General features: G+C 39.9%; 1 protein-coding gene across 1 annotated transcript in view; it reads left to right on the top strand.

Annotated features, from left to right (window-relative positions):
• Positions 1–22,083, top strand: part of TBX15 (T-box transcription factor 15) — a 92,743-nt gene that overhangs the window by 40,140 nt on the left and 30,520 nt on the right. The window contains exon 2 of the mRNA XM_056488298.1: positions 16,003–16,216. Within this exon, the coding sequence (XP_056344273.1) occupies positions 16,003–16,216 (214 nt within the window). The remainder of the gene's footprint in view (positions 1–16,002; positions 16,217–22,083) is intronic.

Genomic DNA, 22,083 nt, shown 5'->3' with positions numbered 1-22,083 from the left:
CCGCTGGTGCATGAGGGGCTATGTGCAGGGTAGCAGGATGACAGCAGTGATGCAGCAAAACCAGCTGGGTGCAGGAGGCGTGTGCTGGTGCATGAACCCTGGGCTACATGCAGGAGAGAATGAGGGAAGCTCTTTGTCACAGCCTTTCCAGGACGAGGGGGTTGCTGTGCTCAGGTTACAGTGCAGGGGACAGCACGTGCCTCCTGGTTGTGCTGTGGAATGGGGCACAGTCTGCCACCTGTCCCTCCAGAGAGGGCTGCATGGCCTTTGCTGCTTGAAACACAAGGGACCTCAGAAGAACAAGCTCTGGGGGTGTGAGGCTGGATGAGTGTGATGAGGGCAGTGAGATACTATAGGTTATCCCAAAAATAGCTGGCACAGGACACTTGCCCTGTGCTCCAAGGGCTTCCCTGCACAAGAGGTTCTTACTGAATATATTTCTGATTGGCAATCGGTGGAAGGAATTTTTTATTCAAGAAAAAACACAAAGTTGTGTTTGCTGAGTAACCCTATAAGCTGACACAGAGATGCCTTCCTGGATTTAGAAATACCATAGTTATTAAACAAAGCATGTCCCATGGATGTGACTTTCTCAGCTCCTCCCACTTAATATACAGAGGAATTAGTTATTCTCAAGCTCTGGCTTCCTGTCAAAAAAGGCACACTTTTTAGAGTAAAATTCACAAGTTAGCTGTTTTTCTGTGAAATATTCAGTATAATGAGCTTATAAGGGTTTTGTCCTGGTTGCAGAGAAAGTTATGGAGAGACAGGGGATGCAATACATGCAATGTTAGTTTTGCTTTGCTGCCTTCTGGGGAAAGCCCTTTGCTCCTATTTCCAAGTGAGGCCAACAAATTTCATTAGGCCACCTTTCTGTAAATATCCTGACTTGTTTTTAGCAGCAGAAAGGTAACTATGGCTGCAAAATTGGCATTTTGCAAAGGTACCTTGAAATTCAGGCATGGAGATAGCCATTTAATTTCAGCCAGCTGCTTCTATTGTCTTTCCTTTCACTTTATTTCTTTATTTATTTGTTTGTTTTTGGGTTTTTGGTTTTTTTTTTGTTGTTGTTGTTGTTTTGTTTTGTTTTGTTTTTTGTTTGTTTGGTTGGTTTTTTGTTTGTTTTTTTAAATCTCTATTCCTCATTAGAACTTGCCTGCAACTGCTCTGTGCAAATGTGTGAAAGCATTTTAGGACTAGTTTCTTTACCCCTAAAGGCCATAAAATTGATGTAATAACCAGACTCTCAGGAGTCAAAACCAGAGTGCCAATCAGGATTCTGGGTGCTTTATGCAACAAAGAGTGTTCTGTTGAATCAACCCCATATTTCCCTAGTGTGTTCATGTTTTTCTCCGTCATGAAATGGTTGTGGACAAGAAAGCAGCTGAGATGGGTTAAGAAGTCCATCCTTATCTGATGCACACAGGAGGAAATTAGCTGATCTGCTTGAGCAGATGAGACCTGCAGCCAGCAGTACAAAGCCAGACTGACATGAGCTGTGAAAATGGAAGGGAAGAATCGTGTGGCATCGAGGACATTAGCCAGGCTCACTGGCATTCCTTCTGCTGGGGTGATTTGTGAGAAGGTGTAGTGCCTCCTGGACCATCCTCTCTTTACAGTATTTGGTGCCAAGAAGCCTCTAATCCCCAGCCTCTACCTTCTCCTTTCTTACCCTGTACATTTGTTGTACTTCTGTTTTAGCGTTGTCCTTTCCCTCCCTCTCTGCTTTCCATGGAACATCTCACTGAAGAGCAGCCCAGCTGCATCTCAGACCCTGCTGGGCTCCAGGCTGGAAGGGGTGGGTCAGAGTTTCACTTTGAAGCATCGCTGTGGGGCTTCCAAACTGTACTGGGAGAGGAAATTGCTGCCTCCTCCCTTAGCCACATGGTCAAACTCAGCAGCATCAGAGAAAAACCCAGGCTGCTTTTCACATCAATTTTTGCCACACAAGAAGAAGGTGACAGAGTATGATTGAAGGGAAGGTGGGGAGAGAGGGAGGAAAGTATATTCTGCTGAGACTATCTTTTCCTTCCCTTTTTCCTCATGAGAACTGGTGGATCCCTTACTAGTTCAGTGCTTCTCTCCAACCACTTCATGCTGTAGTATGGGAAGGGCTGGAAAGAAGTTTTAAGCCACTGATGGCAGCATTTCAGCAATAAGGAGTGCATGGGAGGATGAACAAGAGCACCAGAGATAATAAATTAAGTGATGAAATAGTATGTTTAGAAAACCAATAAGGAGTGTGCTATCTGGCTGCTTGCGCAAATTTGCCCCACTCCCAATGAAACCCCAACGACAAATTAATCTCTGCTTTTCCTCTGCATTCTTCTTGAACTGAGCAGTAAGATAAATCTGCAGCAGTGTCTGGGAAGGATGTGAAGAATCATCCGTATGTCAGAAAAGTCACACACTTTTTCATTAAGACCTTAGGGGAATATGCTAAATAGTAACAAGTACTGGTAGGACTGACAGGCGCTGAATTCTTGGTGTATTGGTGTCCATGGGGGTGTTTCCATCTCTGAGCCTTGGTTTGAGTGATTTTGACTTTCCATTCTCTGCATTTTCTGCAGTAGCACACCTTCAGCTTTCTCTGTGCCTGTTGTTTGTGATAGAAACCCCTAAGTGAGAGAGGAGTGTCTCAGCGAGAAAGCTCTGAAGCTGGATGGCAGTGAGGTTGAACAAGGCTTTTGGGGGACATGTGGAGAATGCAAATTCAATGTGCTATCTGTATATTTGTTGATGTTATTTTAAACTCATATCATGGAGACTAAAGTAGAAGTTAATGGTGATGTAAATTCTTGTTTTCTACTTCAAAAATATATGGAATATTTACCTTTTTAGTTGTAGTGGAGATTGAAAATGTTGAGAATTTTGTTGATTTTCCTTCCACATGAAAATATTCATCCTTCTTTTCTAAATGAAGAAATTCATTAGAATGCTTCATATTTCTTCTACTTCTTCTATTTCATGTGCAGTAAGATACAGCAAGCAATTCTTTCCACTGCCAAAAGGCCAACTTTTTTAGAGAAAAGATAGTTGGAAAAACCCTCAGCAAGCTCAAAATATGCATATAATTTTCCAAGTGTAGTACATGCTTTTAAAGGTTTTAAAAGAATGGGTTATGAAATAGTTTAGTTCTGCATGGTTGAAAATGTGTGGGTATTCATACACAGAAAATTACTAGCCCTGTTTTTGACATCCCTAAAGGGTACTATCTGAGGTCACAGAAACCAACCACTTTCTGAGGTCACCACTGATGCTTTGACATCACTGGTGGGAGAATCAGGCAAACCTGAGACCTTTGTGACTTCAGTGCTTCCAGACCCTGCACTTCCCAGAGAACATCACAGTGGGGCATCCTATTGTTTCTAGTGTGCTGAACTGAGAGTCACACAGGCATGAGCATTCTGAATTAAAATATTTTTCATGAAATACCAAACTACCAGAAGGTTTTGCCAACATTCTTCTTGAGTATATCTTTTATATTAGATGCGGATGAAAGAAACAAAGGAAAACAGACTGGAAATATCCAACATTCAGAAATGCTGAATTATGCCATCATCTGTTTTAGTCTTAAGCAGCACGATGTTTAATAGCTATCTGGATATGATTCACCATTTCCTTTTATCAGTTTTATTCTGGCACAGCTTCTAACCAGAAAGTGGAAAAGTGAGCCTCACATATGTAAGGCATGTAGGCACAGGTACAGGTATGACTAAGAAATACAAAGGTGTATATTTAAAGTTATTGTATGCAACACCTGTAAAGTGTTTATGACAGAGCCATTCATGCCCTGTTTTCAGGAATAAATAAGTGTTTTTAGAGTAAGTACAAGTGATTGGTCATACTTCCCTCTGTGTGCCTGTAAATGCCACTTTAAAAGCCCATACTTCTTTCAGTGAAGTGAGAAAGGTTATGTGCCTCTTTAGTTGTACAAATGAAGTGTTTGTGAGTTCTGTAAAGATGAATGAAGTCCATGGAGTTTTTACAGTAAGCCTGTGATCACCAGATGTTGCAGTATGTGTGTGAATGCATGCTAGTTCATCTCTTGTTTGGATAATAGGATATAAAGATGTGAGACAACTGTGCAGTGTAGGTGTTATGACACTTGGGACCACGGCTTCAGCAGGCGTAAATCAGGGTGGCTCAGTGGAAGGAACAAAGTACAGCAGTGTACACTTCCTGGAATGAGTGTGTGTGATGGCATGTAGGGACTTGGACATGTGGGATTGTGGTTGGCAGAGTGTGTTAGGATGTGACTTAGGGAGCTTCAGCTAAAGACAGTTGCTAAAAGAAAAGAGAAAAAACCAAGCCACAAATACACATCTAAGGAGCACGAATGTTGAGGGAAAAGGAGAGAATGCACTCACTGAGGCTAATCCCTCAGGCTAAGTCACCAGTTTTGTGCTGCTTTTCCTCCGTGGAAGTACATGGGAGCTGTGGGATTTTAGAAAAATTCTGAGGGGAATTCAATTTATGCCTTGGCATGTGCATGTGATATTTCAAATTTCAAATTAAATTGTGTTTATATGACACAGTTGCTTTCCACAACAAAGGCTTGATTGAAGTTCCTAACACATCTCTTCCAGGTCCATTCATCATCCTGTTGTAATACAGCCCTGTAACCTATTCAGTCACTTGTGATTCCGTTCCCCATGAACTCATACCAACTCCATCCCCATGCTGTTACTTTTAAAAATAATTTGTTTTGCTCCTAGCTTGGTCTTGAAACACTAGAAGCTATTAAAATCAGAACTGTGCTCAGGTTCTTCTGGAGAATCTTTTCTCTCAATCCTATCTGCACGGCTACATAGAAAATTGGGTGGTTTGGATGCAAGTCAGTTGTATGTGAAGGAAATAAAAGGAAGAATATGTTTATCATTTGTGAAAATTCCCCAGTTATTGCTTAGGAAAACATCTGGTCACTCTGCTGAGGTGATCAAAACAGCAAACAGAACATTACATTGCAAGAAACTTCCCAATGGAAAGTACCACTGAAAATATGGTAATTTCTGCTGTGTGAGCCACTGGCAGATCACTGATTTAAACCCCAAATATATTTCTAGTAACTCAATCCTATACATACGTTAATGTGGCTTTGTGTGTGTGCACCCATGTATGTAAAAAAAAAAAAAAGGACAGACTGAGCAAGCTAGCAATTGGAGTGTTTAGAGTCAAGGAGAAGTTTTGTTATGAATGAAATCTGAAAGGATTTGGATTACAGTCAAGAAGTTTAGATAGAGGGCAATCTAAATTGTACAAGGGCAGATAGTCTTCCAAAGTTTGGCTCAGAAAAGGATGTGGGAGGTCTGAAAGACAGCTTGGCTAATGCAGTGTGTAGATGAAAAAAATGCACTTTAATGATTTGTTGAACTATTACAAACCCAAACATCAGTTCAACAGGACTAGCCTGATAATTACTGTTTTCCCAAAAGAAAATTGTAGATTGTGAATGAAAAGAACAACTAAAACTTAAAACTTCAGCTTAATGGAGCTGCATTTTTCTTGTGAAACCATTCCCATGGAAATTTCCTAATGATTTTCTTTTGAAATAGTCTCATTTAGAAAGGAAATACATAGTGTGGCATATATCTCGTTACAGCACTGCAGAAAATGGACAGTCATACTGTCAATTAAAAAGTACTCTTTCTCTTCTTGTGTGCACAGTTACATGGTGGGACTCACTGCTGTGTGACAGCAGTGCCAAGAGTTCAAAAGGACTAAGGGAAATGTAGGACCTTTCTTGTTATTAAGATACCATCTGGTCCCTGATACTACTGTCATGATAACCACCATGGTAAAGGGAAGCATATATAGTGTGTGTCCTGGTTTGAAGGACAGGTGTCTGCCAAGAAAGGCAGGAGCTTCTCTTTGAAATAGAGAATGTAAACCCCCTCCCTCCGAATTCTTATAATTTTGAAATTAAGGGGCTCTCAGGCAAAGATATGGGAATAAGGAATAACAGTTCTTGACTAGGAAAATTAAAATAGAAACACAGTATTACAAAGAACAAAATTCAAAACACTGACAGAGTCAGAATACAGCCTCACACCCTGTCAGTCAGGGTGTTGTTAGCAGTCCAATTAAATGGTGGCTGCAGTTCTCTTGGAGTGACAGATGTGGTTCAGTTAAAGCAGTGCTCCTGTAGAAGGGTGCAGTTTTCCTCTGAAGGTCAAGTGATGATATGGAAAGGTCTGGTTTTCCTCTGGAATCCAGTGGAAAGAAGGTATCTTGGTGTTCAAAATCTCAGTTTTTATCTAGGTAGGAAAGGCTTGGCTCCTCCCCCTGGCTGGAGCATCTCCCAGTAGGATGATGTAATTTTATCAGTCATACAGTGGGACTCAATGGCCCATTAGCAGATGGTATCTTCCTGGAGGGAGGATGGGTTGTGGGAAAGATAAAGATGGTTGCCCCATCTTATCTTAAAGATGGCCCATTAGCAGATGATATGTGCCACGGAGATAAGGATCACTGCCCCACCCGGCTTCAACTGATGGTAATAGAATACACATTTCTGGTCACATCCTATATTGCAACCCATGACACCAGGGTTTGTAGGCCAACAAATGTTAGTTTGCAAATATTTAAAATGTTAAGCTTCATCAGTTTGAGCTGTGTTTATGCCTAGAAAAATGTTAATATTTTCTGGACTTCATAGTCATTTTAAATTTCCCAGGGATTTCAGGGAGAATGGATACCTCTGCAGCCTTAATCTTGTGTCATGTTTTCCTTTTTTTTTTTTTTTTAAGGATTTTTCTTTTCCTGTCTGGCAGAGAGTAGTCCAAACCGCAGAATCCAGAAAAGGACTGTCCCAGAATTGGTGCCCCTTTCCACCAGGGAAAGGGATGCCACAGAGCTGGGATCTAGTTTCAAACTCCTGCACAATTTGTGGTTATTTAGAGCCAACATTTTGGTTTGAGTAGGTCTCTAAATATTTATTGTATGGCGTTATTTATAAGAATAATGACTCTATGTTTACAGGCTACAGCATATAATATATCTAATGCTTGGTCTCTTTTTTTTTTTTCAGCTTGCTCTAACTTTCAAGTGCATTTCCACTCTTTAATTTTACACAAACTCTTGGACATTGGCCAGACAAATTCTTTGTAGTCTGTACAGTTCAGGATCTTGGCCAGATTAAAGTTGTCATCAATTTCACCTCCCTCTTCTTTTAATAACATCCCACTTTTCTCCGTTGTATCTCTCATGTTTTTAAAGGTTGCCATTCTCTGCATTCTACTTTATTTTCTTCAATGTTATACTGTTTTATTTTTTCTTCTGATTTAACTGAATCTTACTTTTCTGCATGCTCTTTTAAAGCCCTGTATATTTTAAATATGGTCATTATAAATATTCACTACTCAGCAGTCTTTTTGTGAGGTTGTACTAGTAATTCCTTGTCCTAAATCCAATTTGAATGACAGCTGCAGAGAGTCTCCTCAGGGAATTTTAGGAATCTCTTGGTTTCTTCTATGCTGAAATTTCAAATTCCATTTTCCTCAAAGCTAGTCTGACATACTGAAGGCCCAAGCTATTCTTGCTTTCCAGAAGACAATAATACAACATCAAACCCTGAGTCCAACTCTTGCTAGTTCAGAGGATTTTGTTCTTCTGAAATATGATTGTCAGAAGCCTCTGCTTGGAAAAAATTATGCTTATAAAATTATTTTAAACAAACAAGATACCACCATCCACAGATGGGAAGGTTTATAGAACAGGTTTCTGGTTGACATCTATTTGATGAGGTATTTTTAGTTGTGATAGATAGTCTAAAGCATGGATTGATGAATTGCAGGCAGGTTTACTCAATGAATATGATGGGATTTGGCATGAAGTCTATGAAGAAAGCCTACGCTGTTATAATACTCAGAACAATCTTGGTCAACAAGCTTATGCTTCTGTAATGAGAATTTGTACTTGCCAAGGATGAGTTCAGAGCCCAGTGGTCAGCATCTCCATCTTCAGCTGATGCAATTCAAACCTGGAGCTCATGTCTTGGATGTCTGGTCCTAAAACTGAATGCGGGTGTAACGTATACATTTTCTTTTTCTCAGCTTTCTTTGAAAAATTACAATAGATTGTGAGATAAAAATCCACTTTAAAGTTTAAATGTGGCTGATATTCTTTCTTCTGGCTGGAGCAAAAGTTAACTTTTAAGGGCAAACCCCCAGGGCTGAATATACTAGTAAACTCCAGCTGCTTTGTACTTCTTTGCCAATGCTGAGGAGTCATAAACCCAATTGCACTTTCTGGTTAAACCAGGTTTACAGCTGTTTTGCATTGCTGGAGTGGAGCATAGCAGCTGGAGCATACCTCTGAATCAGGGTGATTTTTTCTTTGCTGAGTCTTGTCTCTTTGTTCAGTCTTACATGGAATAAAACACGACAGAGGTAGTCAGCTCTTGGGAGTGCACAGTCAAATTGATGCAAGACTTGCATTTAGAGCCAAAGCCACCATGGATCTTTTTGTGTCTTTCTATTTGGTTTTATATTCTACTAGCTGTGTTTTGTCATGGGGATTTAGATGTGTGATAACTGTACTGGCCTTAAACTCAATTTTGGTAAGGGCAGCATTTTTGAGTGGGTTTTGCATGTTTTGTTGGCTCAAGTTATCTTACAAAAACGCCTTATAGCACTATGTATCAGGAGGATGAAGAAGATTTTGATGTTAAAATGCCAGAGGAATTCTTCACTTCAGAATCAGCTTGTCTCTATTGGTACCACTTGTGATGGTATCAGGTTGTTCCATTTGTCTGTGCCACATTTCTCCATCTCTGCAACATCTTCCAGTTTTGTCTTTTTGAATCTTGCTGATATGAATGCCATTTTGTCTTGTCATGGTTTCATGGTTTTAGGCTAAAAATGAGCTACTTGAATGCTTCTTTTGGCTACCTGAGATTTGCAATGGAGCACGAATATAGATGGAGTTCTTGGTTTGGACAGGTCGGTACTGTCATCAGTAAATCCTGATGTTGGTTGCAACTTAAAGTCACGAACGGAATAAGTATTACTGAGGGATACACTAGATGAACTTTAAAAGGTTCCTTTCAGCAAAAAATCATTCTATGACTCTATTATCAGTAATAAACAGGTTATAAATTCTAGATGTATGTAGTCAATAATGGGCTAATGCTGGAAGAAGGGATAATTAATGCAGTAGAGCCTGTGAGTGAATGGAAAAGTTCGGGGGATAAGATAATCTATAAGAACACCTGCAGAACTATCTTTGTGTTATTTGTTGTGTGCAGTATGTCCATATGGTTACAATCACCAAGTGTTTAGAAACCTTTGCCTAGAGCAAGAGCAATTGCCGGATCAGCTGTGCAAAATACACCGTGCTAATTTGAACGTCTCTGTTGAACTCCAGACTGCTTCACCTCTGCTGCTCCTGCTGCCTTTGTCACAGCCAGACTTCTTGTGTGTTTTTGAAGTTACCAAGGTCTTTGATTTAGTTTTGGTTTAGCTCTCCCCAAGTATTTGTTATCAGGGAAAACAGCTGTGTACCTGAAGTAGTTGCAACAGCAGCTGCCACACCACAGCCAGATAAATTTCCACTCTTACAAACTATTTGTGTGCTGTACGACAGAAACTTAGTTTCTGTTCTTTCACTGTTATGGGGTTGTGACATTTTGTTTCTACATTCCAGTAATGTCACACTGCTTTATGCATGGTTCTTAGGCTGCTGATTTTGTGGGGTGGCAGTAGCCAGTTTGAAAATCATAAATCTAAAAAGAGCCATGAGATCAGTCTGCAACCAGCAGCAAAAGCAAGGTGTCCATTCTACTAATTTCAGCTGAGCTCATAGGAAAAAAGTAAAAGCAACAACAACAAAAAGGTTCCCCAGATTGTCTTGGTCCATACATGTCCTATATTTTGTACCTTCTTTGCAGTCTGCAGGTCCTAATGGCCAGCAAATCAACTGCAGGCGAGAGGGAAAGACCACCTGTTGCACTAAATATTCACAAACCCTGCAAACAAAAATAAACAGTAAAAGACCAAACCCTTAACAGCTTGTAACAGCTGCCACATTCCACCCAAGAGAAATCTTTATGCTAATGGAATCTGACAGGGTCTACATTAGATGTTTACACATACAGGGAAAAAAAACCCCTAAAAATAAAAAAGGAGGGGAAAAAAGAAGAAAAAATAATGAAAGAAAGGGAATAAGTCTGTTAAGCTCCTCTGAGTAGGTGATGTTTTATGTATGTAAATCTTTTGTCATTGTTCCCACTCCTGTAGTTTACATTTTTCATAGTTTGAAGTTAAACATTTGTTGAGTGCGTGAGCTGCATGATATGGCCAAGGACTAAACAGAGCTCTATTTCTTTTATTGGTTAAGTAAGGGGAGTGGTATCCCTGATGTGCTCCAACCGCAGAAAAAATTCTGCTGAAGATTCATCTATGAAGATGCATAGAAAATAGTCTTTTAATATCTCACATACCAGTTTGCCTCTTGTACCAAACTGATGAAAACCCAGGAAATTTACATGAGAAATACTAGCCAGCTGAGTCATAGGAAGAAGTCAGGCAGTAGCACCTTTCTGATTTGTGTGGGATGACTCTGATCCCAGGACACTGGTGCTGGAAACTGGTGTTGGTTTGGGTTATTGTATATCATCTTGGGGCACTCAGTGCAGATGCTGACCTCAGAGTCACCATGCTTGTCAGAATGGTGTTTTCCTTTCTGTCTGACAACAAGAAGCCTGGGGATTTGAGGATCAGAAAAAATTATAAATTGAGGATTTCTAGGGTAATACAGAGACAGTAGAAATGCAAAAGGCATTTAAAAAGAAAAAAAAATCTGAACTACTTTATGTTATTCTTTAAACTCAGAAATGGCCAAAGGTATCTCTGGAAGCTTTGAAAGTGACCCTCTGGTCTGGTTAGGCTCAAAGGTTGTTGAAAGTGCTGAGAAAATTTCTCTCCTCCAATTCTATTAAACTTCAGTAAGTAGCTGGATGCATGGTCAGTGTGGTAAGAAGGGATGGTTGGAGGCCAGCCAACAGGGCAGTAGAAAAAGGAACTGTATGCACAATGACAGTGAGAGAGACTTATGCTTCAGGCCTTAGAGAATTTTTTTGCACATTAGAACCCATCAAATTTTTTTTCCATAAAATTTACAGTATTTTCCCATTAGATAGTTTCAACCTCCTTGAAATGCAGTTCTTGCAATAGCCTGTCTGGCTTTGACAGATCAGTCCAGGTCCCATGGTAAAAACCACTTGGTCAGTCTGTTTGTCCAGCAAGTTGCCTGTGAAAAGGACAGTGCTTTAGTAATTCCTCTGTATTATCTGTAGGGAAAAGCCTATTCTTGAAGAGTTAAGCATTGGCATTTCTCTGTGGTTACTATGTCTGCCTTCACAAAGACTGAAATGTTAGTGTTTTTTTTCTGGCTACACATCACTTCATAGAACAGCAAATATAATTGGTGGAAACATCAGGAAAAAAAGCCATAAAGAATAAGCAAGAATAGAAATGGTTAGTTTTAGAAGAGATTTGAAAGAATAGGGAAATGACGGAGGCAGATTGAAACTAACTGTGCAGTCAGCAGTAGCTTTGGAGACGTTCACCTCCATAGCTATGGTGCAAGAGGAAGGCCCCTGCTTCAAGAGAGGTGAGAGGAACGATCTTGTAAAGAAAAACAGTTAAGATCAGAAAGTGCAAGTTTGGGTTCCTGTAAAAGCACTAAGGAACATTTTGACCTGAGACAGTCCCAACTGAAAGTCCAGTGGAATACTGTAGGGTTAGTAATCTCAGTTGCATCTACTCCCACTTTTGTTAGTGGTCAGTGATGGATGAGCTGGTTGTGAAGTATTTCTCAAGGATTGTAACCTAGCAAGAGAAAACCATGAAACTACTTTAATTGCTGCTTAACTTATGTCTAAAGTGGCACGGATTACAAATTCACCAGGGTTGAAAGAGACCTTCAAAATCATCTACAACAGTCAAACTATCACCACCATAATCACCCCTGAACTATATCCTATGTGCCACATCCAGGCACAGTAGGATTGCTGCCTAATATAGTGCAAGAGAGGCAGCATTCCTGGGGCATTATTTTGAGTAGGTCTCCTAACTTTGAAAGGAAGCCAAGTCATGGGGGATCTGCATTTCCCTCTGATGGGACCTTGAGTTCAGAATGTGGGCTTTTGCATAAGGCACCTCTTAAAGGAGAAACAAATACTCTTATCTTACTTTGGAGGTGGAAGAAACTACATGTAGCTTATCTTCCTCAGAAATCCTTCTGTTTGTCCTTCAGTCATACACAATATGTAGTACCAGCCCCAGCCTGCATTTCTGGGTGCTCACAGGAGCTATTGCCTGCTTTCCCTCTGCTCACACCAATCTAAAGTAAAAGTAATTTCTTTGAGTTCAGCAAAGTTGCACCCCACTGAAGCTTGTGTGTGAAGAAATCAAGTTCCCAGTTTGAAGGCCAGAAGAATATTCAGATCTTCTTCCTGATTGTTTCATTGTGAGCAAGTATGTGCACAGAGTGGCTTGAGGTGGGCTAGCTGCAAGTTGGCACAATTAATTACTACATATGGAGACTGGTTCACCCTGCATCCCTCTAAATATTGCTCATTTACAGATGTTCACACCTGTCTCTTGATTAAATCAAAATCCTAGCACATGGAGACAATTCTAATTAAAAGTCACAGAATCTTATAGACCTGGCTGTCACTCGGGTTGAATTTCATATGTCAGATGCACTCAACTTTCCCTGAATTCCCAGGGTCTGGACTAAGCATCTCCAACTGGGTGACAACATTCAGATGAGCTTAGCTCAGGAAAAGCTGAAGAAAACACAGAACATGTCTCAGTGCCTATCAAGTCTAAACTAAGAACAACAACACTAGTGACTCTCCATTTCCAAAATTAGAAGGAGAGATAGTTACTGTTCTGTGCACTAAGGGGTACTAACAGTTCATAACTCCAGACACAAAGTAGTATCCCTGGGGAAAAAAGAGTTCTATTCTCCTTTGAGTGGTACCACCTGTTTGGGTAGATACTGGCTTATCAGTAATTTGTGGACTTCTTTTGCAATTTTTGATTTGTGCCAGCATGGAAAATTATATGCAAGGTTATGGCTCTCCTTTGACTTCCATAATTAAGGCCCCTCCACAAGTCTGTAAAGTCAGTGGGATGATATCAGTCTGAATCAGTGAGAAGGGGCTTAAGCCTCTGATACTTAATATTTTGCTATTCCAGTTAATTGCCAGGGATTCCCAAAGCTCCAGCCACATGCCCAGTTTGAAAAGTTGTGCAGGAAATGCTGGAATGAAGTGGTAACAGCACCTAGCCAAGTGCCATCTGTTGGCCATTTACCATACTGCCTCAGAGGACAGTTTCTGAGTGCCTGAACCAAGCACAGATAATGTGGTCTAGTCTCATTGAATTCAGACCTACAGTTTAGTACCTCATTTCAGAAGGAGGGCTTTGCTTTTCCCTATATCCAGTCCCTTCAGATTCCCAGCGTAGTTTATCTTTAAGTTGGACATTGGGAAGAATTTATTCACAGAAAGGGTGATTAGACATTGGAATGGGCTGCCCAGGGAGGTGATGGACTCACTGTCCCTGTTTAAGGAAAGGCTGGATGTGGCACTTAGAGCCATGGTCTGGTTACCATGGTGGTATTCAGTCATAGATTGGACTAGATGATCTCAGAGGTCTTTTCCAGCTCAATTGATTCTGTGATTCTGCAATCTGAGAGAAGATGTAAGACTTCTGGTTAATGGTTTAAGACATGAGCAGGTATACAAACAGATCTTACTGTGATTTGTGAAGTATCCTCTCTCTTTTTGTTGAAGGACAAATTGATTAGCTGTGCCTAGGGAGACCTAAGCATAGTGACCCCTACTCATGCTTAGTTCTCCAATGCTTTGAGGTAGAATAATTTGAGCTAGAAGTTAAGATTTGCTCCTGTGTCACCAGGATAGTGAAGTAGGGTCAAATGTCTGAGCCCCCTCTGTACTCTCAGATTGATTATTTGTCCTGTGGCCACAGAACCCCAGAAGATTATCCCAAATGATCTTGAATCACCTTGTGTGTAGGATATTAGTTTTGGATGTTCTCCATGTAACAGTCCTCTATGCATGAGTTTGTGCTACTCCTTTAGAAGGACCTAATATTGCTTCAGCCTAACTGGGAAGTCTATGGGAGATGTAAAGAAATCTTTTTTCAAAATGGATTTGGAGCAATAAGTGAACTGAACCTTTCTCTTGTCCTGCAGAACTTCTACATTATACTGGCAGATTGTCTAAATAACTGACAAAGCTTACTGAAAACACCCTCTCAAACAAAATGTCTGGTGCCCAGTGATATCATCTAAGGCTCTCATAAAAGAGAAATGCTTCCTGATGGCACTTAGGGCTGGAAGTTTCTCATAAACCATCAGTCAAACACATTATGTCCATACCACAGCAAAATGGATTTTCCAGAAATATTTCCATGTAGCAGGAGGTGAGGATGGTGGTTCTGTGAATGGTATCTTCACTGCCTCCTTCTTCTTTACTGTAGCCCTCTGCACTGATGTGCAGGCTGCTCCAGGAGACACTGTCTCTCAGAAACACTGTAAACCTCAGACTCAGCCTACATGACTTCAGGGTTGTTAAAGAGTTTCTGGTATTTTCTTGGTAAGGAAGGAATTTTATATGCCATGATTTAATCATGTTTTTAGCACAGATTTTTACTTTTTGTCTCCTTAGATTTCCTTTGCAGAGACAGTAATACCTCTTTCTTTCTTCAAGTGCAGAGTAAGCAGCTGTTTTGTTCATTCACTGGAATGCTTTTACTGGTGTGATCAATGAGGATACTCTAAAATATTGCTTCTGTGTGCTCTTTGAAATCCCCAGAGCTCTTTCTGAGCCATTTGATGAAGTGTTTTTATTCTTTTTTTATTCTTTTATTCTTTTCATATTCATATTTTTATTCTTTTCCTAATCATCTATATAATACTAGTGCAAATTTAATAAAAATAAGGTTCAAAACATTAGCACATTGCTTTGCAGAATATTGTTTTACATTGATGAACTAATGAATGAATGTTGAATTCATTAATGAATGAATTATTTTGATGAAATGTGGGTGTGAAACACTGCTATTTGCAAAATTTCATCTTAACCTTCTGTATGAAAATGAGGACTGAATATATGCAGCATATTTACCTAATAAATACATTAAATATTTTTGCAAAGAAATGGCCACCTGACTCAACATGCCAGCCCAGAATTTTAAACTAGTTGAACCTCACTTTTTTGTTTGTTTGTTTTTTTAGCAAACCTCCTTCTTCTCCTCTATAAAGATAATTGTGTCATGTGATCTTTTCTGCACTTTTTCTCAGTTGTTTCCTTAGTAATATATTCCATATGTTTCCTATCACTTTTTTTTGTTCTTTAGTAGCCTAGAGCATTTTCCTCACCACAAGTTTCATGGATATCTTTCCAGGAAATATCGTTGTTCAAAAAGAGTTTTATAGAAGCAAGTAAAACACATTTCCAGAATACTGCTGCCAAATAGCAAAAAAAAAAAAAAAAAAAAAAGTTAATTTTTTGATGATGAAGATATTAAAGGGAATAAAAAGTGTGTTTTTTAAAAATAACCAACTCTTAACAGTACTGCAGGAGAATATTCAATTATATGGAATGCAGTTTTCCACTAAGGCCATCTCATCTTAGCTTGAAATGACAGATTGAATTAACTTTTTTTTCATTTCTGTTTTTCATTTTTACATTGTTCTCCCGCCATTGCTTGCTACTATTTATATTTTATGTTCAGGGTCTTTTTTACAGCTGTTTCTAAAATTTTACAGAAGAAGCCAGATATCATGTTGGAAAGTCAAAGTTCCAAGTCAGGCTATAAATCATAAAACCCCATACATATGCCATATAAAAGGCCATCATACTATTCTTTAGCACTTCCTGTGTTGACTTTCCCCCTCTTCCCTTCTCTTACCCCTCACAGTTGGAAGAACTGAGGGGTCTTACCTGGCTTCTTTACTTTGCAGACTCAGAACAGAGCACTGGGTCAGACACAGAGGTGCTGGCAGAAAGGACATCCTGCTCATTTGGCTCCCATTCTGACCTTACATCTGGTGGCTCAGGCCCTCAGCCTCCTCCACCTTCATCCATGGAAGAGATCCAGGTAGAGCTGCAGTGTGCGGACCTCTGGAAAAGATTTCATGACATTGGGACAGAGATGATCATCACAAAAGCAGGCAGGTAAGACACATCTGGCTTTCTGTCTAGTTAAAAAAGAAATCATAACCAAACAAACAATTTTTTATTTAATTGTGTTTTTTAAGAAACTTTTTTTTTTTTTCCCTTCTTGATAATCCAAAGGGAAAAATATGCAGGAAAAATTAAACTGCTGAGTTTCTCAGCTGTATCTCCTGTTAGTTTTCTTAAGACAAGTGAAGTTTCATATGACTGTTTGAATAAGTGGCTCCAAAGGAAAACTGGCAGCTGCAGGAAACCATTGAGGATAGTTGTTCCTTTGAGGAAATAAATCAGGAGACAATCATTGTACTGTTGGCTGTACTGAATTTGAGATGAACTATGAATTTGGGGGTAAGCCATTTGAGTTTCCTTTCAAGTTTCCATAGCACTTCATAAGATTATTGATTTAATCTCAAATACAGTGAAATTCAAATTCACCTTTGCACCAAATGAATGTCTTCCTGCAGCTCTAAATAGATGCAGTGTTAATTACTTCCTGTATGAAAAATGTGCAAGCCTAATGTTTTCCTTTGCTGTTGCAGTGATATCAGGACAGCTGAGGTTAGAAAGAACCACAAATTAGCAAGACTTTTTAAAAAGGAAACCTCACCATGACAGGTTAGCCAAGGGGAAGATCTTCACTGCTATTCACTACTATTTTAAAATGCCTAAGAGTCTGTTTGCAGGCACAACCTAGAGGTAGTTGTATATTTCTAGATGTCCCAAACTAGGATTTTTAGGCATTAACAGGCCGTTTGCATTAACAGGCCGTTTCTTACCTCCACCAAATGGGTTTTTAATTCCAATTGACGCGGAGAAGGAGGGCATCAGCACCACGGACAGAGCCCGTCAAGGCACGCAAGCTGCGGGAGTGGCCCAGGAGCTGTCCCGACTGTGCCGCAGAGATGAGGCAGGGAAATTTTAGCCTAGTTTTGGGGAAAACCCACGGTGCTCTATTGCTTACAGCGTTGTTTCATATCTGTGCTCAAAATTTTCTAGAACAGGCCGACTTGTTGCTTTACATTCTTGTGAAGTGAGTGCTATTGCTCTCTAGTCCCAGAAAGTCCAGATAATTCAAGGAAAGTTACACTGGAAAAATAACCTAGATAATCCCTGAAAAAGATTATCAGAGCCAGATTAGCTCCCAGTTTTAGAATTCAGTGACAAAGGAAGCATATTTCATCAGTACAGAGTGGGCTGCTGGTTTTCACCTTCTGCCTCAATTGCAAGAGGCAAAGTGACAGGAATGATATCATTTGCTATTGTGCAACAACGAGTTCTCTGCAGATGTTAAAGTAGACACAGAGAAAATCATTATTATCCTCTTTTCATAGGTGGTGACATATATTCATTATAATCCGAAATAATATTCTTTCTTCTGGAAAGGAAATGCTTGTAATTATTTGAATCCTGATGCCCAACTGTCACATTACCACCCACAGAAAATCCGTGTAATTACTAAATAGATGTGTTTTCTTCTGCTTGATTATATTCTTCTCCAGAAGTGATGTTAACAGTATTGGAGGGCTGCTGGCTTTTTATTTTTTTATTGACTACGTTTGTTGGTTAATCATTGCAAAGTATAATGAAGAGCTGGGCATTTTCTTTAGGTAATACACCTATTCATTGAGGGTGGTGCTTACAGGTGTGATAGAATTTGCAAATTAAATGGTTAAGCAGTTCAAGAGGTTAAACAGTTTTCTCTCAGAGAAGATGTGTCTGTGATGGGTGAGAGCTGGGTCCAGCTGTCCTGCATGATACATGATGCATCCCAAAGATTAGGTTTTCTTATTTCTGGCATAAATAGCAGAACTGGTGTTATTCCCTGAAGATTTCCTACTACTTATTCAAATTGTTAGAGACACACAGAGTAATTTGCATCTGCTTCCTTCCCCACAGAAGATTTTGTTCTTATTGCTTTCTCATTGGAAACCCTGAATCCCATAAGGCCTTCTTTTTTTGAAAGCCATTATAATTACAGACTACAGTTGCCTATAACTACAGCTGCTTCCTTAATTTTCTATGACTTGTAAAGCCCAGTTCCTGCCTGTCCCCACAATGTCTCTCTGCTCTTGCTGTGTAATGCTAATTTCTAACCTAAGTTCTCATTTCAAACATATTTCTGAGGCTATATCCTGCCTATGTCAGGCACACTGCACTTTTTGACTTTCAGACTCCTACTCTCGCTTCTAATTCTGCTTTGTTGTTTTTCTTTTCTTGATGCTATATTTTATAGATGTCTTCTTTTCTTCGTTGTGGTCTGTTTCCATAAATTTTCTCCAGTCCTCTTATAACTCTTCCTTCTTCCTTTCCATCAAAACATTGTTATTTAGATTTTAATCAGATGCTTATAAAAAGACACTTTTTTTCTTTGTGTAAAATATGCAAATGACTGTCAGCCACAGTCATTCAAACTTGCAATTTACCTTTATCTCTTTTTTGTTTGAAAGGCAGCCTTGGACTATGTACAAAATAAAATAAGTTTATCTTAAGCTCCAGGTCATACTGACTTGAACAACTAGTCCTAAAATAATTTTTAACTCTTTTTCTCTATGCCCCTTTACTAACAGTGATCATACTGGCAGCATCAGTGGAGGAATTTGAAACCTACCCCACATTCCTACAATCCCTATTTAATGTCCATGGTCACCTGAGCTGCAGGGGTAATTGTTTATCAACGGATGCACAGAAATGCTGCTCAAAGTAGGGAAAAAAATGTAGCTTATTCCTGGGGGAATACACTATAGGGAGTGCTTGGAGTCCTCCTCTGGAAGGGAACAGCTGCCTACTGTTTATGGAAGTGGTTTTATGAGTGCTACCATGCATACCAGCATACCCAAGAGGCTTTGTTCTGGGAACACAGGTTCTACCTGTAACAGAGCCGGGATCTCATCTCAACAATAGGGGAAATTATCTCATCTGTCATATCACAGTTATCATATCTGTGCTGCAGGATGGCTCAAACCAAAATGCTGATGGCCAGGATTCATAGTAAGACTGGAAAAGCCATCAGTGAGTGAAACAGTTGACCTTGTCCTCTCCTGACTTCTCTGTCCCTCCTGAAAGGTTAAGTGTTACTTTGCAGTCTCTTTGCCTCCCTGAAATCATGAGTCTGAGTTGTCTGTAGCATGAACTTAGGGCTGTTTACATTGCCAGGTGTTACTTTTTCTTTCCAGTGGAAAGAAGGTCCCAAAGTGCTCCTCAGCTAGAGAGAGCAGCAGAGATTTTGTAATCAAGCTCTGTTGATGCTGAAGGGGCCATGGAGAGGACTTCTCAGAGCAAGGGCTGGCAGGCCACAGCTACCAAACTGATTTTTAGAGTTGCTTGCTCCAGCTTCTGGAAGAATGTCCCCTTTGGAAGCAACTGAGAAGATCTGCTGGTCTCCCTCTCCTTCATACACTGCTATCAAGCCCTGCCCTTGGCTTTTTGTCTCAAAACACACATCTCTACATGATCCCATGCTGCAGAGGGAAACAGTAGGGCACTCCTCTGTCGACTTTCCTTTCCTTGCCTTGCCTTCCTTTTCTTCGCTCCTTACACATTTGTTTCTCTAATGAAATACACATTTTGCATCAGTCTTAAATGCAAGGAAATATGAGATATGAAATAACAAGGATAACTTCAGGTTGCACTGTAAACTCACACTTTGTAAAAACTGTGCATACTTATTCTGCAGACCTAAATCAGATTGTTTTGCAGTTTCTCAATTTGATTATTTTCATGCCTGGGAAATGACTATTCTGTCTATTTCTTTTGCTACAGTTGAAGAGCACATCCCTTTATTTAAGGGTTTGCATTTAATAGATGTCACCCTTATACAAACCTACTCTTATCTAAGTTCTTAACTTAAGGGTAAGAAACAGAAGCTTTATTCTGTTGGGAAAAAGAATCCAGTTTGGGGATATACCTGTGATTCTCCTACTACCAGTTTTCACAAAGTAAAATTAAACTATATTTTAAAAGAAAATCTTAAATATCACCATGAAAAGATACGGTGTTAGCTGCCACAACCCAACCATTTTTTTTCTCTTTGGTTGAAAATTCCAAAACATGGTTCTTAATATGAGTACACTCCTGTGCTGGCAAATAATTTTTAACTAAGTCCTAGGCCATTTATCTACCATTAGTTTTCTTCACATTTGATGTTCATAAACTTCTATCTCATTATGGAGGAAAACAGAAATTGAGTAGACTGTAGCACATGGTTGTTACTAAAATGCTTTTTGAAACACTTCTAAGTGGTCCTAAAGCTGTTCTAATAATTTATTTCATATCACGTATTTTCCCTAAAGGATACCGTAAGTTCAGAGTCTAAGTTTAGGAAGACTGTTTTCCTGCTGAGTGGTAAAGCTAACATATAAATAACTTGATCATCCAAAACTGCTGCTGGTATAAAACCTCCTCCTAAAATATATTAGATGTTATCACATGTTCCCTATGAAAACAGACAGCCTTCGTGTCTGTAGCTGTTGATTATGAAGCTGATACCTTTCTAGATGAAAGATTCTTGACTCTTTATTAATACAGCCATATCCAAATGGCCTGATTTCTTTCAAACCTTTGAGCCTATTGCTTTGTATAAGGCTGGTGCCTCTGGGCAACCAAGAGCCAGCCAAGAGGAAATGCAGAGAGCAGGGACTTTACCAGGATTATACACAAGCACATCCCTAAGTCTCCACCATTAGCCTCTGCCTTTTCCATTTCCCTCTTGCCACACAGCAGTGCTGCCATAGACCTGTTATGATGGTTGCAGGCCACACCTTTATGGCAAAGAAACCTAAGATACTTTTATACCCATAAAAAAAGAAAAACAGTAATAATTTGAAAAACTTTAAAACTACACTTAAATCTTAGAGAAAGTAGTGGGATCAGCTGACCTCTCTCCAATAATTTTAGGGATTAGTCTCTAAGCCTGCTGAATGGTCTGTGGTAATCTTTTACAAGGTATTTCATAAGTAAACAACCCCACAGTCTATACTGCAACTTTACACGGGGCTGCAGATTTGGAGAGAGCTTCTTGGGACACAAGGCACATTCAATTTTCCCAACACAGTGCACAGACTTAGACCCAAAGAGACTCTGATTTAATCCTGGATTCCTCATCAACCCTCTGAAACATGACCTACCTCTTTAGCTGCTCCCAAGTCACCTCTCTCTAATTAAAGAGAGCTGGACTGTAAAATGCCACATCCTGTACCCATTTGGCTTGGCAGATTTAATGAGCCATTGTGGCAGAAATAAGGTAATGCCCTCAAGACACTGAAGACTAATCCATTATTTCTTCCCCACCTCCTCTCTAGTCATTCTACTAGCAAACTCACACCGTCAGTTGCACAAATTGCTCTCTCCTTGAAGGGTTTCTGCAGACGATTTTTCTGACAGTTTTACATCTCTCATTGCTCATGTTAGCTCTGCTGGGGCAGCTGTGGGGTGGTGCTCTCCCCACCCCCCACGATAAATGCCCTTTTCCAAAGAAGATGCAGTTACTAATAGGTCAGATCTTATCTTCTCAGTGTGGCCTGAAATAAAAGCGCTGTGGGTAGGGCAAAGGCTGAGCATCAACCTCCTCCTTCTTCCCACCCTCCTCTGCAAGTGGCTTTATGTGGCTTGGCTGGGAAAGAATGAAGTAGATTCTCATGATCACATCCCTGTCATGCAAGGTGTGAGAGACATGTCTGGAGATGCTGACACAAGCTTTTCTGTTTTCTTCCTCCTCCAGGCTGTGTTCACTAGCAATACTTTGAGAAACAATAATGTTGAAAAGAGAACTAAATCTTCTTTCTGACATTTCACTGCTTCTCACTAAATAGAATGGAAAGTGTCACAATGGTTTGTAGGGATGGCTCCTAGAAACGTTTCTTTCCTACTAT

This window comes from Oenanthe melanoleuca, chromosome 1, assembly GCF_029582105.1.
Source record: "Oenanthe melanoleuca isolate GR-GAL-2019-014 chromosome 1, OMel1.0, whole genome shotgun sequence".
Taxonomy (NCBI): Eukaryota; Metazoa; Chordata; class Aves; order Passeriformes; family Muscicapidae; genus Oenanthe; species Oenanthe melanoleuca.
The sequence above is the reverse complement of the archived record's forward strand: the minus strand, read 5'-3'. Positions and strand labels throughout refer to the sequence as shown.